This window comes from Microcaecilia unicolor, chromosome 9 (assembly GCF_901765095.1).
Source record: "Microcaecilia unicolor chromosome 9, aMicUni1.1, whole genome shotgun sequence".
Classification (NCBI taxonomy): Eukaryota; Metazoa; Chordata; class Amphibia; order Gymnophiona; family Siphonopidae; genus Microcaecilia; species Microcaecilia unicolor.
Window position 1 is genome coordinate 176,551,463 of NC_044039.1, and position 14,939 is coordinate 176,566,401.

General features: G+C 44.2%; 1 protein-coding gene across 1 annotated transcript in view; it reads right to left on the reverse strand.

The window, feature by feature from the left end:
* The window catches only part of C9H14orf39 (chromosome 9 C14orf39 homolog), a 323,838-nt gene that overhangs the window by 253,445 nt on the left and 55,454 nt on the right, over positions 1-14,939 (reverse strand). Inside the window, exons 5-7 of the mRNA XM_030213710.1 lie at positions 13,461-13,648; positions 13,314-13,356; positions 3,987-4,107 (exon numbers count right to left, since the gene is read on the reverse strand). Of these exons, the coding sequence (XP_030069570.1) occupies positions 3,987-4,107; positions 13,314-13,356; positions 13,461-13,648 (352 nt within the window). The remainder of the gene's footprint in view (positions 1-3,986; positions 4,108-13,313; positions 13,357-13,460; positions 13,649-14,939) is intronic.

Below are 14,939 nucleotides of genomic sequence, written 5' to 3' on the forward strand. Positions count from 1 at the left end.
AAGGTCCTAGACTCTCTGCCTGGGGGCGCCGAGGCATAGTCTCTAGAACTCTTGGTTCTTCTGAGAGCAGAGTCCACCACCATAGAATCGTGAGGAAGTTGGGCCGTCACCATCACAGGCTCACCATGGACTCTGTACTGGGACTCGGACTTCTTGTTGACAACTGAATTAGAGAGAGGGCGAGACCAATTCTGCCACAACGCTTCCCTGAGCGTATTGTGCAGAGGGGCCGTTGTAACCTCTGTAGGCGGAGGATAGTCCAGGACCTCGAACATCTCAGCCCTGGGCTCATCCACAGCCTCCATGGGAAAAGGAATGTCCTTAGACATTTCCCGCAAAAAGGATGAAAAAGTAGGTGGAGATTTTCTAACTTCAATAGGTGGAGTAGGATCAGAAGGGAGCCCCTGGGATTCTTCCTCCGAAAAATACCTGGGGTCTTCCTCCTCTCCCCATGAATGCTCCTCTTCGGTGTCGGACAGAAGCTCACGAAGAGCAGCCCGAACCCGATCCTGTCTCGACTTAGAGGATCGACGTCCTCTTGGGGGATGTCGAGAAGTCGACCCCTGCCTGGACTCCGGCGAAGCTTCCTCCACCGACGTCGAGGGAGAGTCAACCCGGGTGGTAGCCGGCTCCGGTGCCGGAGGGCGGGGACCTCCTCACAGGGGATGGGCCAGGCATCGTCTCGGCAGTAGGTGCGGGAGGCGCAAGCACCTTAGGCACCGAAGCAGAACGACGGAGCCATGCATCCAGAAAATCTGGAAGAAGGGCCCGGAGACGTTCATCGAGAGCTTCCATCGGAAAAGGCTGGGGGGCCGGTGCAGGAGTCTGTGCCAAAATCCGTTGGGGCTCAAGAGCCGGTACCGGGCTGCCAGACGACCTATGCATCGGCACCTCCTGAATGGAGGGTGAGCCGTCCTCCCGGCGCCGACGCTTCTCGGGTGCCGACTCCCTCGGCTCCCCAGAGCTCTCGGTACCGTGCGGAAACTAGCTCGATGCCTCACTGCTCCCAGCTGTAAGAGGTCTTTGGGCAGCCATTACCTGATCTCTCGATGCTGCTTCCTCGACATCGACACCCTCGGTACCGATACCGATGTCGAAGGACCGGACCGATCCGGGAAAAGCTTCTCACGCTGAGCCTCCCGAGCCACCTGGGTCCTTTTCTTCATCAACTTACACAACTTGCAAGCAGTTGGAAGATGATCGGGCCCAAGTCACTGGATACACCACGCGTAAGGCTCAGTACACGAGATGGCTCGGTTACAGCGAGTTCAGCGCTTGAAGCTGCTGGGAGGCCTCGAGGACATGGACAGGAAAATAGCGTCCGCAAAATTCAACAACTCGATCGTGCCTACTGAAAAAGGCACAAAAGAAGGGAAAAACAAATGCTTGCGGCCTGAGGGCGGCCGCAAGCGTAAAAGAAAGGAAACTTGAAAAGGGAAAAAAATAAGAAAAAACTAAAGGAACTACTATTTTTTTTTAATTTTAATTAGAAGAAAAAAAGATGAAAAATATGACAAAAAAGAACAAAAGGAATGCGAAAACGCGACTCACAGTCTCCTGGGCGAGAGAAGAGTACAGGACAAATCCAACTCTCCTGAGCGCAGAAAAAAGGAAACTGAGGGAAGTGTGCGGGCGGGAAGTCACTCGCGCATGCGCGGTGCGTTGTCCCCACGTGCGTTGCGCTGCTTCTATAACTTTTTTGATTTTGTTAATCTCTGGTCTCCTGGGCCGTCGCGGACGATGACCCATGCATGATGATGTCCAGCCTGCTTGTCCTCGGAGAAATAAATAAATTCTATGTGCTGCCTGAAAGGTGACAGAGTTTGGCACCAAGGGAGAGCATGTATGGATATCCCTGTAGCATGTGGGTGATAGCGAAGGTATTCTGGGCCACTTGAGACTAGTGCTTGTTTTAATGCCAAAGGGGAAGTACTTTGAGGGGAAGTCCTAATACGATGTGCTGACACCAAAGGATCCTCCTGGCACTTCAAAGGGGGTGGAGACTTTGGTGCTGAAGGGCAGAACATATGGGGGAGAATTCTCATCACAGCATTGCTTCAGAGATAGAGCTTAGGCACCAAGACAGGAGGGTTACAAGGGAAAGGTCTATCACTGTGTATCATAGCCAAATGGGAGGAGTGCTAGACACTATGGTGTCACTTCAGAGAATGATGTCATTTGGTACTATAGCTAGAAGCATGTGGATCAACACTGGGATGAGAACTCAAACCTTGCTGCCTACTTGAATTTTCCAGATCTGTTGAAAGTTTATCATGATCAGTGTGTTTTGATGGTGAGTTAGCATGCCATTTTGATCCTGTTGTTTTAGGATCTTCACAGGCTGATTTATGATTGTCTGAACTATCCATCCAGTAGTCTTTCTTCAGTACTGCCAGTTTTTCTGAAGGTGTTTTCCCTTTCAGAATTTCATGCAGTTAATGGCGTCTTAATTTCCTAGTCCTTAGTGACATCTGGGCATTCTGAATGCAATGTGTCACATCATGTGATTGGCCCAAAAAGCTAATGCACAAATCTTGTATATCTGTTATGGACATTTTGGTTTTACTCTGTGGGAAACATTTGAACCATGGTTTCTTCTCCATTATGAACAAAATTGCTCTTTTTTTTCTGAAGTGTTAATGAAATTTGACAAAGGGGACTTACAACTGCAGACTGCTTTGGTAGTCCTGTCCAGAGATTGCCCATTTTTCGGATGTGCTCTGGGAACATCTCAAATGACTTATTCACCATACTATGCCACGATCAGAGAAGCTGTGTTTACTGGACTTGGATGATAACTTGGAACTGACCAGTGAGGAGCAGGTGCTATTTGTACGGAAATCCTGCTTGATGGTGAAATGCAGCATCTTGTTACAGTGGATCTAAGCTGAGACTCCTTCCTTGCCATTATGGAGGAACCAAATGCACAATTTGCTTTGGATGAAGTGTTTTTTTGTTTTGGGAACTACATGTAACAAGATCGATCAATTTATAAAAGTTTGGAGGAGTGGCCTAGTGGTTAGGGTGGTGGACTTTGGTCCTGGGGAACTGAGTTCAATTCCTGGCACAGGCAGCTCCTTGTGACTCTGGGCAAGTCACTTAACCCTCCATTGCCCCATGTAAGCCGCATTGAGCCTGCCATGAGTGGGAAAGCGCAGGGTACAAATGTAACTAAAAATAAAATTCTTGGCTTCTTTGACAGCTAGATTACGTAGTGGATTGTTAAATGCATTACAATGTTAACACCTGGGACTAGGTACCACTTCCCCAGTATTATCTTTTCAATGTGCAGATGTGGATTGTAATTTATTTCTTGGACTCTGTCATTTGCTTGAGGGGGGAGTAGGGGTAGGGTTGTTTCTTTTCATGGTTGTTTATTTTAAATCATCTGCTCTTATACTTTTTGGTTCATAAAAATTAATAAAGATGATTTTTTTAAAAACCCTGCATACTAATATGGTGGTTGAAAAGAAAATGAGATGCTCTGAGGAGAGCTGCTGAGTGGGAACTCTCACACATGCTCAGAACCCCTTTTCCAGAGTTTTCTGAAATGAGAGACATGGAACTTGGTTGGCTCCATCAAGTGGTGACATCACCCACATGTGTGGCTACTGTGATCCTGATTGTCTATGGAAAAGATCATTATCATGTTATGCAACTCTTTTAGCACATGCAGACACATTAACTTTCAAAAAGCACATATATGCACTAAAAATGTCAGGGGCCACACAATACGACCTTAGTAAATAGTCTGATTGTTAGCACATGCTAAAATCTGTCCATGCTTAGTATGCAGGCCCTTATGATTGGGTAATAACCCTTTTCTGTCTCCTTTTTGGTAGCAGGCATATAGATTAAGACCAAAAACTGGTCAGACTGTACATTGTAATTATATATATACTTATCAGGTATTGTATTTAATTATAGAGCATATTGAGATCCATTTTGGATAAAAAATAAATGCCTACATTTTCATTGCACTTTACCTGTTCAGGACATTTCTTTTTCAACTCTAATTCACATGCTTCTTTTGTAAGGTTAGAAGATTTATTCATGAGAAGTGTAGCATTTTTTACAGTGTCTTCTGTATTTTTTCTCAAAGAAGCACTTTCAAGTTAAGGAAGCAATTCTTAATAGGCATGTTGTACATATACTTGTAATATAAAGCAAAGTTACTGACCTGTAGCAGATGTTCTCCAAGGTCAGCAGGCCAGCTATTCTCACGTAAGTACATAACTACATAAGTATTGCCACACTGGGACAGACCGAAGGTCCATCAAGCCCAGCATCCTGTTTCCAAAAGTGGCCAATCCAGGTCACAAGTACCTGGCAAGATCCCAAAAAAGTTCAATACATTTTATGCTGCTTATCCCAGAAATAAGCAGTGGATTCTCCACAAGTCATTTTAATAATGGTATATGGACTTTAAACCTTTTTAAACCCTGCTAAGATAACTGTTTTTACTACATTCTCTGGCAACAAATTCTAGAGTTTAATTACAATTTGAGTGAAGAAATATTTTCTCTGATTTGTTTTAAATTTACTACTTTGTAGCTTCATTGCTTGCCCCCTAGTCCTAGTATTTTTGGAAAGAGTAAACAAGAGATTCACATCTACCCTTCCACTCCACTCATTATTTTATTGATCTCTATCACATCTCCCCTCAGCTCTTCTCCAAGCTAAAGAGCCTTAGCCGTTTTAGCCTTTTCTTATGGGAAAGTCATCCCACCCCCTTTATCATTTCGTCATCCTTCTCTGTACCTTTTCTAATTCTACCATATCTTTTTTGAGATGCGGTGACCAGAATTGCACACAATATTCAAGGTGCAGTTGTACCATGGAGCGATACAAAGGCATTATAACATCCTCATTTTTGTTTTCCATTCCTTTCCTAATGATACCTAACATTCTATTTGCTTTCTTAGCTGCCGGCACACACTGAGCAGAGGGTTTGTATTCCAATCATTGAGTTGGGAGAAGATGACGATCAGCCCTAGGAGCTCCAGCACCCAACTAATTCTCCGCTTTCAATCTTACACTCCCTCCTCCGATGTACTCTTCTACAGTCAACTGTCCAGATAGGGAAACACATAAATTCTCAGTCACATAGCAATGCTGCAACTACTACTAGACACTTGGTGAAGACCCTAGCAGCTGATGTGAGGCCAAAAGGCAACAAGCAATACTGGTAGTGGTGTTTCTGTACTCGGAATCTGACATACTTTCTGTGGCTAGAAAGTACAAAAATTTGGGTATAGGCATCCTTTAAATCCAGAGAGGATAGCCAATCTTTCTCCTGAATCATGGGAAGGAGGATGCCCAGGGAAATCATCCTGAACTTTTCTTTGACCGGGAATTTGTTCAGGACCTTAGGTCAAGGATGGGATGGAATCAGCCCATTTTTTTTGGTTACAAGGATATACCTGGAATGCAATCCCTTCTCTTCTTTCCCTGGTGGCATGAAAATTCCTCTACAAGTACCTGCTTGTGCTGATATAAGATGCTCAAGATGAGCAGTTTGGTAGTTTCTGATGCCAATGAAATGTGTAATTGAGATGGACTATTTGAAGAACATACCAGTCTGAAAACAATTTAGCTTCTCTCCCACCGGTAGGCTGTCCAGGAAGTTTACTTGGATTGTGCCTATGCTCTCCTGGAGCCAGTCAAAAGCTTGTCCTTTGCTTTGACTGGGGAGCCAGCTTAATCGTCTGTGGATGTGGACTGACATGGCTGGGAATGTTGGGGTTCAGGCTGCTGGGTAGAGCGGGAAGGCAGAGGAAATCTACACCTTTGAGATTAATAGGTTCATCACCTAGGCCCACTCAAGAACTGGAGGCTGCTGAGAGAGGGACTGAATGGTGTCAGTATGTTTCTTGATGAGGTCTGTGACCTCCTACACCTTGTCCTCAAAAAGATTATCTAATCAGCAAGGTACGTCCAATTAACCTATCTTAACAAGCTGATTCCAGATCAGAGTCACACAGCCATGAGATGCATACCCACACTCATAGCAGAGAGCCTGGATGCAATACAAAAGGTATCATAAGTGCACCTGGCAAGATATGTCCTGCACTCTAGCTGCTTTATGGCCAATTGATGAAGCTCAGTGGCCTGCTCCTGCACACTGCATACTGCACACAAAGACTTCAAGTGTATGATTGTGAAGAGCTGGCAGGTCTGGATGCGATTAATGAGCATCGAGGCCTGGTAAAGTTTCCTCCCAAAAGAGTCCAGGGTCTGAGCCTCTCTACCTGGGGGAACTGAGGCATGAGTCCTGGAACTTCTGGCTTGTTTAAAGGGCAGATTCAGCTATCTGGGAGTGGTAAGGCAATTGCGTCCTCTCGCATCCAGGAGCCTTCTGGATATGATACTAAGTATTGTAATGTCCCACCAGGGCGTGGCATGGTCTGTATCACCAGGTCTGCTCCCTCTTATACTTTCCTTGGAAGAAGTCAGGAAAAATCCCCCTGATCTAGATCACGCTCCTGTACAGGCTTTTCAACTCTCCAGCTCAGACACGCACACAGCAACCAGGTTCCAAAACATAAAGAGTTTTTATTCAGCACAAAGAAATAGATTCTATTAACAAAATTCAGTCTCCAAAACACAGCACAAGTCCGACTGACATGTGCTTAGGTTTCAAAGGAAAAATAAACCCAAAAAGAATTCATGCAATAACTGTACAGGAAGGGTTTCTCTTTTCTTCCTTAACCCAGCTTGCATTTTAAGCCCTTAGCAGTTCATAAGTTTCTCATAAGTTTGAACTAGCGTTTTCAGGACACAACCTCTCTCTGGCCAGGTTAATTCCTCGCCTAATCCCAGCCATAGGCTAGGACTGCTCATTAACAGCCTCTGTATCTTTCACATGGCTGACCCTGACCTTCTCTCTCTCTCTCTTCAGGCAGGTCAGTAACATATCCCATGTTAGGACTGGACACCAGTTCTTTTTTCCAGCCACAGGCCAGGACTGCACAGAGAGTCTCTGCACCCTTCACATGGCTGACCCTGACCCCCTCTCTCTCTCTCTCTTCAAGCAGGCCAATACCTGTCTCACAACAGCATTTTCCCCAGTGAGGACCACAAACCTGTTATTCCCCTTTCTCTCACAATCCAGGCACTCTGTTAACTTTAGGGTCCTCCTGCCCTGGGTTAGGTAACCTGTTTACTCCCTGCAGCAGGTTCTCTGTGAGGAAGGTTGCCCTGCCCTCGGACAGGTTGCTCTCCTTCTCCTTATCTCTTCTTTCCTTGCTCTTTCTCCTGGTCACAGCAGGCTTTTTACCTCAGCATCTTCCCCGAGAGAAATGGCCCCATCCGTTCCAAGCCTCACTTTCGCTCCCAGAATATAATGCTGAGTCATGAGCAAAGGCAGGATCTGTCCTGGCATGCCCCTAAGGACTGACTCCTTTCCCTCCAGGAAAGCACTACAAGTGTGGAGCACCTCCCTTCCTGAGACCATGCCAGGTTTTCTCCCTTCCAGGGTTCTGTGTCTGTCCCGAGAAAGACATCACTAAGCAGTACTGGGAAGGGTTTAGAACCTGAGGAATCTGCCTTCTTGGTAATTATGCTTGCCCATCTCCTACTGCAAGTCTTCCAGGGACACACAGCCAGCTACCCAGATAAAATTCCCTCTCTCTTCTTATAGTATTTGCAGGGCAGTAAGATATGAAAAGACAACAGGGAGACCAGGAGGGTGCCTCATACATCACAGTATCCACCTTCTTTGATACAACTTGCACTGAGGAGGAGATTCTCAGTTCTTCATCAGCATACCCTTAAGTATAGGGTGTAACAGAACTGTGATCCCTTCCTTGGAAGGAGATTCATAGTCCAAGACAGATAATATCTCTTCCCTAGGCTCCTCCTCCATCTCCAACTTAAATGGGATGGCAGAAGCCATTTCATTGACAAAACCTGTGAATGAGAGGTGGAGATTTACATCTCTCTTGAGGCAGGGAAGGGTCAGAAGGGAGTCCACATGCCTCATTCTCCGAGAAGTAATATGAATCATACTCTGACTCCCATAAGTGGTCCAAGTCAGACTCCTCACATTACTCCAGATGGGTAGAGTAAATCTGTGCCTGCCCCGGCTCAGTAGAACCATGTCCATGCCCTGGGGGGCACCATGGTACAGCCCTACTCTCAGACTCCGGGAAAATTTCCTCTTCCTACGTAGAGAGCGCATAGGTCGCTGTCAATACCTGTTGTGGCGCCGGCATCAAAGACCACTCCACAGGCAGAACTGGGGTCCAGGAAGGAGTTCAGGACGAGTAGAAACTGAAGCAAGCGCCCTTGATGCCTGAGCAATGTGCAGCTCAAACATCTGCACCAGCTCCTCCCTTAGCACGGCCCGGTATAGTTCATCGAGGGCAGACATCAGCGAAGGCTGGGAAGCCAGCTTAGGGACAGCCTGAGACAATATGCTGAAATATTCTGCCCAGTGTGCAGCGGCGGCCAAAAAAGCAAATAGGATGCTAAGAATTATTTGAAAAGGGATGCAAAATAAAACTACGAATATTATAATGCTCCATGGTGCAACTTCGCCTTAAGTATTGCATTCAAATCTAGACGTAGTATCTCAAAAAAGATATAGCGGATTTAGAAAAGGTTCAAAGAAGAGCGACCAAAATGATAAAAGGGGTGGAACTTCTCTCATATGAGGAAAGGCTAAAGAGGTGAGAGCTCTTCAGTTTGGAAAACAGACGGCTGAGGGGAGATATGATTGAGGTCTATAAAATCTTGAGTATTGAAGAATGGGTAAAAATGAAACGATTTTTCACTCTTTCAAAATGTACAAAGACCAGAGGACACTCAATGAAATTACATGGAAATACTCAGTCTGGAACTCGTTGCCAGAGGATGTGGTAACGGCAGTTAGCGTATCTGGGTTTAAAAAAAAGATTTGGACAAGTTCTTGGAAGAAAAGTCCATAATCTGCTATTGAGATAGATATAGGGGAAGCCATTGCTTGCCCTGTGACTGGTAGCATGGAATGTTGCTATTATTTGGGTTTCTTCCAGGTACTTGTGACCTGAATTGCCCTCTGTTGGAAACAGGATACTGGGATAGATAGACCATTGGTCTGACCCAGTATGGCTATTCTTGTGTTATGTTCTTATGACAGGGACAGCCTGCGAAGGAGCTGGTGTCAAACCAGAAGCGTGAGCCTGACTGCCCGGCAACTGGCGCTCCAGCACCTCCCTCAAGGAGGGGGATCGCTCCTCTCGGTGCCAGCGCTTTCTGGGTACTGGAGATGCCAATGCCACGGTGCTCCTGGAACCATGCATCAAAGAGGACCAATACTTGTGCTTCTTAGGCTTCTCCCAACACTAAACATTGTGGTCCTTCAGTGTTGATAAGGACAATGTCCAACCCATACATGTCCTTGGTGTTGGGTTCGATACTGACCAGTCCCAGGGCCAACTATCAGCACACCATGTCGAGGGAGGTTGAGGGAGAAGTGGCCTAGTGGTTAGGGTGGTGGACTTTGGTCCTGGGGAACTGAGGAAGTGAGTTCAATTCCTGGCACAGGCAGCTCTTTGTGACTCTGGGCAAGTCACTTAACCCCCCATTGCCCACCGCATAGAGCCTGCCATGAGTGGGGAAGTGTGGGGTACAAATGTAACAAAAAAAAATGCTGGTGCACTCACAGTGGCAGCCTTTGAGATCAATGCTTCTGGTGCCAATGTTGATGGATTGGCCTTCAAGGAGCCAAAATGTCTCTTCTGCTGGACCTGACACATCCTCTGTGTCCTAAACTGCATTTTTAAACAGAGAGAACAAGAATTAGGCTCATGGTTAAGCCTAAAGCACCAGATGCACCAAGTGTGTAGGTCCATCACTGAAATCACCCGACTGTATTAGGCACACTCTTTGAAGTCACTGGGAGTTTTCTTGGACATCACAAAAAGGATCACAGCTAAATTAAACTCCTCAATTTTGAACTATAAAAAGAGGCAAAGACCAAATTGAGGTCACTGCTCAGGCCTAAGCAGGCATAATAAGCCACAAAAAAAACAACCTTGAAGGGCCGAAAAAACTAAGAGCTAAAAGGGGAAACAAACCAAAAGAGAAACAAAAGAAAATAATAAAAATAAATGAGGGAAATAAACCCGCACGGGAAGGCACTGCAATGGTAAAGAGAATAACGCTGAGGGGAGACCATGGAGACATGTCCTCCCTGCTCCATGGAAGAACAAAGAATGAAGGTCCCAAGCATGTGCAGAGGGATGCTGCTAGAATTTTCTAAAAACATCTACACACTAGCCAGCGTACACACCAGGCTCTGTCCGATGACATCACTCACATGTGAGAATACAACTGGGCTCGCTGGTCCGATGTATTTTTTATTTAAATATTTATTACCGTAATAAAATACAAGAACTAACCTCTTGTACTGCAATAGAGCAGCTGTACAGTAATAAATTCCCAAAACAACATAAATGGGTCAATATTCAGCCAGTGGCAGTGAGCGGCTTACAAGCTACTTCCAGATGTGAGCTGACTTAACCCCAGATATTCAATGCTGGGACATGTGCGACTCTCAGCACTGAATATCCAGGTACAACCACCGACCCAAAATTTAATGGTGCACTGGCCTTTATTCAGACCAGTGCCTGGTTAACTCATTGCATTGTTAGAATAGCTCTTTTGCTGTCATAACTTTATGCAGTTACTTAGCCAGATCGTGGACTGAAAATCATTGATAACTGGTTAAGTTTCCGTTCTGCCCACAAACTAGCCAGTTCTGGCATAGGTACCTAGAGGGGATATTCAGTGGCATTATCCAGTTAAGTACTGTTGAATATCCCTGGATAGCCCACACAAGCAATTTAAATAGCCAGGAGCCTCTCCTGGCTATTTAAATTGCTTTGAATATCGACCCCTGAATATATATACCAAATAAAGAAGACATCGCTCCTCCAATAATCTGTCACCAACAGCTAGGAAATGTGTCACTAAATATCTGACATACAGCAAGCAGAAGAGGAAGAGACAGCTTCAGGTCACTCCCCTGCATTCTTTATCCAAATTATCCTCCCAAGCCTTTAACAGAAGAAGCTATTAACTTTCTGGTTGCATACACCAGGACTAACACTGACTACACATACTGTAGCAGGACTTGTTTATTCACTCCTACCCTAGCTGGGATTATATTCATACACCCTTCTGACTTCATGTGCAACTTTCTTTAAATTTGTCCCCTTATTTTCTAACTCTCGTTACTCTACCTTATCTATGCATTCCACTTTTATTTATACTCTATGTTGTCTATGAAGATGATTTATTGCATATTGTGTCCACAATTTAAGTAGTATACTATGCCATACTACTGACTTGGAGAGACTTCTTGGAGCATTGTCTTATTTGGCAGAACAATCCCTAAATGTGTTTCAGTTGCAGCCATTCTGAAAGATAACAGTGCTGGAGGAAGGAGCACTAGGCATTGCTCCTGCCTTTAGAGATGGGTGAAGAGTTTGGAAGTCCAGTGGGGGTCACGGTTGGGGGGGGGGGGGTGGTATCCAGTGGGGCAGCTGAGGATGGAGAGAAAAATGCTGGGCCTGGTGGGAGGGGGAAAAAGAGAGTGAAGGAGAGATGCTGTACCTGGTAGAGGAGAAGAAGAGATACTACACCTGGTGGGGGTGGGGGGGAAGAAACTAGGGTGAAAGAGGGAGGAGGTTTGATGGAGAGAAGGGAAAGAGAGAGGAAAACTGATGGCACATGGCATATGGGCAGGTAAGGGAGGCATTCAAAAGATATATTGGTAAGGATGGATGTCACTGGAACATATTGGTCGGTGACATAACCCCAGGTGGGAAGATATTTGTTGGCTCTCCTTCACCTCTTTTGAAACCAAAGCTATCCAGCCAGTGGTGTAGCCACAGGTGGGCCTGGGTGGGCTATGGCCCACCCACTTTGGACTCAGGCCCACCCAAAATTGTGACAATCTTGCTGTGGCTGGTGGGGATCCCCAAACCTTGCCAGCTGAAGAATTTCTCTCCTTGGGCAGCCAGCACTCTTCCAATTGTCAGTCAGCAGCACTTGCCTTGAGCTGACACTGAGACCGGCCCTTCTGCACATGCTCAGTATTCGCACATGCTAAAGCACTGTGCATGCACAGCCTGCCAGCAACAGCATCAGTATGAGGCATGTGCTGCCGGCTGCCGTTTGGAAGAGTACTGGCTGCTCGAGGAGGAGAAAATCTTCAGCTGGCAGGGTTTGGGGATCCCCGCCAGCTCAAGTATTTAATATTTGGGGTTTGTGGGCAGGGAGGGGTGGGGAGAGGATCAAACCGGAGGGAGAATGGGAGAGGTGCATGCCCACCCACCTTGGGCTCAGGCCCACCCAAAATTGGCCATCTGGCTATGCCCCTGTATCCAGCTTAAAAATTAGCACTCAACTAAGGTGTCAGATATTACAAAGAAGGAATTTGCACAGATTAGACAAGCCTTATCATCTTCATCTATCATTTTCCATGTTCCTATTCAGAATATTTTAATTAATATGCTGCTATATAAATTTGAGAGTTATTTATGACTGCTTTGTTTTACATGAACAGCATTTACAGGGAATTAAGTGGGTAGCTGGAGAATTTTTACTGTGGATTTACAATTCCCAAGATAATCTAGACCCAAAGGTTATTAGTATTATAATTTTCTTTTAATAAAATTAATAGGGTTGATATAAAAACCACTTATGTAATCAGTATAGGGAACTGAACATATTCATTGATTTAAAAAACTTTCACCAATTTTGTTCATGTAAATCGCTATAAAGTCAAAATATAGCCATGGGACTAGCTATAAACAGGGCCAAAAATTAAATGGAAAGCAGTGATATTCAGAATCTATTCATATAACGTATGTGTTCCAATGTGAATGTAGAAATAGCATGGATAACTTTATATGGATAAGTTATCTCTATAAAGTTGCATCAGCAGTTTCAATCTTCTGGCTTGAATGCATTGGTCCACTAAAAATCCACATAAAGATATAAATAAATTATTTATCCATCTTTATGCAGTCAGTGGACCACAGAAGTTTTCTTTTTTCATAATGCCAATGCTTTTTCTTGGTGTTTAAGGAACAAACAAGTTTAAACAATGAATTATTTGTTAACACTCAATTTCTGGGGATTAGAATCAATACACATACCAATAAGGAGGCACTGTTTGTTTCAAACCCTTCACAGTTATTTTTATTTTTCAATACAGTACATGAAACATTATTAATATAGCAAAAATGGAACGCCATTTTCTATTATAGCTAACAGCAGGTTAAGTGTATGGAAAATGTAATATCTTTTTTTAAGGATACATCTGTAATGCCCAGTCATTGCAAGACAGAAAGGGGGCAGGCTCTGAAAAACAAAACTGTATTTAGTTTGTTCAAATATGAGTCTAAGCTACTGCAAAATTAATTTGTGTAAAAGTGTTATAATAATAACAAAAACAATGCTGGTACCCTGCAGATCCATCAAGGCAGCTTCCTTCCATTTAAGTTGTTCACCACACAGCAGAATTCTATTCTGAATATCATCAAGCTCAGCTTTCTTCATATAGTACTCCTTTGCAAGCACAGATTTTGCGTATACTGCTTGATGTTGCCATAAGATCTTCTGATACTGATTTATGTGTTCTTCATATATTTTTCTGAGAAAACAAAATATGGCGATATTTTGCAATATTTTTGTGTAAATGTCTTTATTGTCACAAAACACTGATAGAGCCTTTTACTAAGTTGCGGTAGCGTTTTTCGCGCGTCCTAAAAATAAGCATATGCTAAACACTAGAGATGCCCATATATTCCTATAAGCATCTCTAACGTTTAACACAAGCTAATCATTTACATGCGCCAAAAACTCTACCGTGGCTTAGTAAAAGACCCCCTGAATGATAACAATTACATTATAGAATACATAATCATTGAACAATACAAAGAAGAATCAAGAATGACTTTTCAATTTTCTCTCCTCCACCTCCCTCTCCTTATTTCCCACTTCCCCAAGCAAGTGAAATGATTCCCTCCTATGAAATTCCCACCAAAATAATCTAAGGATAACCAATCTAGCCACCAATCATCCATCTTAAAAACCAAGTCAAACATCCAGGTCATTCAATATGGTTGAACGCACACATATTGACACAGTATTTAAAAAGGGACACCAATGTGTAAGAAACTTCTTCTTTGCTTTACGTCCCTTAGTGTCAATAGAAAGCCTCTCCATCCAAAAAAGATCATGCATCTGATTGCGCCATTGCATAAGAGTTTGGGGTGCATTTCGAATCTATTAAAATGATATACAACGCTTCACCAGTAAACATGCCTTATGTAGAAACAAGAAAGACTACTACTACTTATCATTTCTAAAGTGCTACTAGACGAAAGCAGCGCTGTACACTTGAACATTAAGAGACAATCCCTGCTTGACAGAGCTTACAATCTAATTAGGACAGACAAACAGGACAAACAAGAGATAAAGGAATATTAAAGTGAGGATGATAAAATAAGGGTTCTGAACAAGTGAATAAGGGTTAGGAGTTAAAAGCAGCATCAAAAAGGTGGGCTTTTAGCTTAGATTTGAAGACGGCCAGAGATGGAGCTTGATGTACCGGCTCAGGAAGTCTATTCCAGGCATATGGTGCAGCAAGATAAAAGGAACGGAGTCTGGAGTTAGCAGTGGAGGAGAAGGGTGCAGATAAAAGAGATTTACCCAGTGAACGGAGTTTCCGGGGAGGAACGTAGGGAGAGATGAGAGTGGAGAGGTACTGAGGAGCTGCAGAGTGAATACACTTATAGGTCAATAAGAGGAGTTTGAACTATATGCGGAAACGGATAGGAAGCCAGTGAAGTGACTTGAGGAGAGGACTAATATGAGCAAAACGACACTGGCGGAATATTAGTCGTGCAGCAGAATTTTGAACAGACTGAAGAGGAGAGAGA